The 2,919-nt window shown below is 36.7% G+C and overlaps 1 protein-coding gene across 1 annotated transcript; it reads right to left on the bottom strand.

Moving 5' to 3' along the window:
* Window positions 1–563: 563 nt before the first annotated feature.
* LOC123664954 lies at window positions 564–1,175 on the bottom strand. Its single transcript, XM_045599320.1, has one exon. The coding sequence runs from the start codon at window positions 1,173–1,175 to the stop codon at window positions 564–566; it is 612 nt and encodes a 203-aa protein (XP_045455276.1).
* Between the last annotated feature and the right edge of the window lie 1,744 nt (window positions 1,176–2,919).

Below are 2,919 nucleotides of genomic sequence, written 5' to 3' on the forward strand. Positions count from 1 at the left end.
TTGTCAAAAGCTTCCAAAGCAACAATAGCTGTGAGATGACGATGCATTATTTGATTTAGTGTAAATATAACATTTTCAATGATTTTTTTTTTAATGACTAGAACGACAAACAAGCGTACAGCCCACTTGATGATAAGTTGTTACCATAGCTTTAGACACCTGCAAGACCTAGCAGCTAAGCAAGAAGAAGAAGAAGCTAAGGAAGCGTGGTGCCGGCTAACCCAACCCTCCCCAGGAGCTCTGGCTCTCCTTACTCAGCACATGAACAAAACACTATTTGATAGCAGTGTTATTTAGCTGTGATGTTTTGTAAATTTGAGATACTTCCTCAGTCCAGTTACTCCAAATTTTGAGCAGCATATATCCTGCTGTGGAAGCAGGAAATACCTCAATTATGTTATCAGTTTGAATTTTAAATTTTAAAAATAAATCTGTATTTATCTTTTAATGTTAACAGGGGGATTAATGCGAACAAAATTTTAAGGTAAAATATATTAACTTGGGGCCTGACGTTTCGGCCAGGTTACACCAGCCGTGATCGCAGGCAGACTGATCCTGCGATGTCACGACTCCGCCGTCAGGGTAGATGTTTCTTCATCCACCCTCAACTCGTGATTATTGTAAGTTTTACCGCGACGCACAACACGTATTACGTCCCTAATCTGTAAGTCATCCGGAAGGTGCCTATTCTGATATTTAGCCAACTGTGAACTAAAACGAGGTTGTGTAATTTTAATCACTGGGTTCCATGTTGGGGATAGTTTGAATCCATCTTCGCGATTGAATGTTTTATGTTTCTTAATTTCAATTGCTTCTCGCACTACTCTTGAAAAGTGACGATCTGTGGAGAGGATTTCCGTGCGATGAAATCCGATCCAGTGATTAATACCCGGTTGTAATATATGTTCGGCTATCGCAGATTTATTCGTTTGTCGGTTTTTTACAGCGGCGATATGTTCTTTGACCTTTTCAGCTATCGTCCGCTTAGTCTGGCCTATGTAAGAACTGCCGCAGCTGCAATTTATCTTATAGAAACCTGGTGTTTGTAACGGAAAAACATCCTTCGGTGTGCCCACTATGTTGGTAACCTTTGCCCCCGGCGTAAAAACAGTGGATATTGAATATTTCTTCAATAGACCGCCGATCTTATCTGTCACTCCTCTCACATAGGGCATGTAGGCCGGTTGTCGTTTAACTTCCGGATGTTTGTGTCTTTTTGTCGGTTGCCTGGTTTATTCACTTGATATCCATTGTTCACAAGTACCTCCTGATGGTTCAGCTCCTGCTCCAAATGTTCAAGGTCATAGAGATCCTGAGCTCTGTTCTTTAATGAGGTTACAACGGACTGTAAGTGACGAGGATGGTGGTGTGACGACGCGTGCAGGTACCTATCGGTGTGTGTCAGTTTGCGGTATACAGTAGGTTGCGGTTCGCGTTAATCCCCGTATGAACATTAAAAGATAATAATGCAACGCGAAAGTTTAAAAGTTGTTAAATCTATATTTCAATACAACAATTAAAATATATTAAAATTGTAATATATATTTTATGACTAATTGAATTTGAATTGAATGACACAAATTGTTTAATTAGCTAGCAACATTAGCAATAATTTCTTCCAACTCCGGTTAACATTTAAACCGGCCACTTGATTTCTCTAACTTTACTCAAAACTAAATTTTAAAAGCCTTTAAAAAGATAATAATTGTGTTTGCTCGCAAACGAAAAAAAAAAACCGACTTCAATTACATTGACGTGTAATACAACGTAGATCGACGAAAAAATAGTCAAGTAACGACGCGTTATCAAAGATTACTCAAAAAGTAGTTATCATATCTTAATAAAATTTATATGTGACCACATGACAAACATCAGCTTTCGATTAAATTAAAAATTATTAAAATCGGTACACCCAGTAAAAAGTTATTGCGGATTTTCAAGAAGTTCCTTCGATTTCCCTGGGATCCCATCATCAGATCCTGGTTTCCTTATCACGGTACTAAACTTGGGATATCTCCTTTCCAACAAAAAAAGAATTATCAAAATCCGTACATCCAGTAGAAAGTTATGCGGTATAATACAACTCAGGTCGACGAAAAAAGCGTCAAGTAAAAACGCATTATTAGATGTAGCTCAAAAAGTAGTTGTTAGATCTCAAATAAATTTAAATGGGACCAATTGGCACACACCACCTTTCGATTAAAAGAAAATTTGTCGAAATCGCTCCACCCGGTCAAAAGTTCTGATGTAACATACATAAAAAAAAAAAAAAAAAAAAAAAAAAAAATACAGTCGAATTGAGAACCTCCTCCTTTTTTGGAAGTCGGTTAAAAAAAGAGCGTGCTTTAGACGAAGAAACGTAACTCTCTTTCTATCTTCACCAACTTATATCCCCTCTCAATTTTTGTTCGCCTCGCCCAATTACACTTATCGTAACACTCTTTTCATGCATTCACCAGGTTCAACCCAAGTCAAGCGTGTATAAAAAAGTTTTACTTCAGTATAGCTTATCATTGAAAATACATTATTTAAAACATAAAAAAATCAATACCGACCTTGAAAATTGCTCGAATAGTTCCAATGTATTATTCATACAAATCAAAAAAGAAAAACTCGCACAAGATGAAGCAATATTTGGCACATGTTTCAATAGTTTGTCGAAAATAAGCTGATTGGAGTTTTCACCTACCCTATGCATTGAGTTACTATTCATTTCATTACAGCCTATACAGTCCACTGCTGGACATAGGCCTCCACAAGTTTACGCCAAAAAAAACGTGAACTCATGTGTTTTGCCCATAGTCACCACTATGACGCAATTATATTTATAGTTACTATTACTAGAGTAATAATAGTTCAATGAGCCAATGCTTTTTTATTGAATGAAATAGTTACAAAACAAATGGTTTATCATATAAT

Source organism: Melitaea cinxia, chromosome 23, assembly GCF_905220565.1.
Source record: "Melitaea cinxia chromosome 23, ilMelCinx1.1, whole genome shotgun sequence".
Classification (NCBI taxonomy): Eukaryota; Metazoa; Arthropoda; class Insecta; order Lepidoptera; family Nymphalidae; genus Melitaea; species Melitaea cinxia.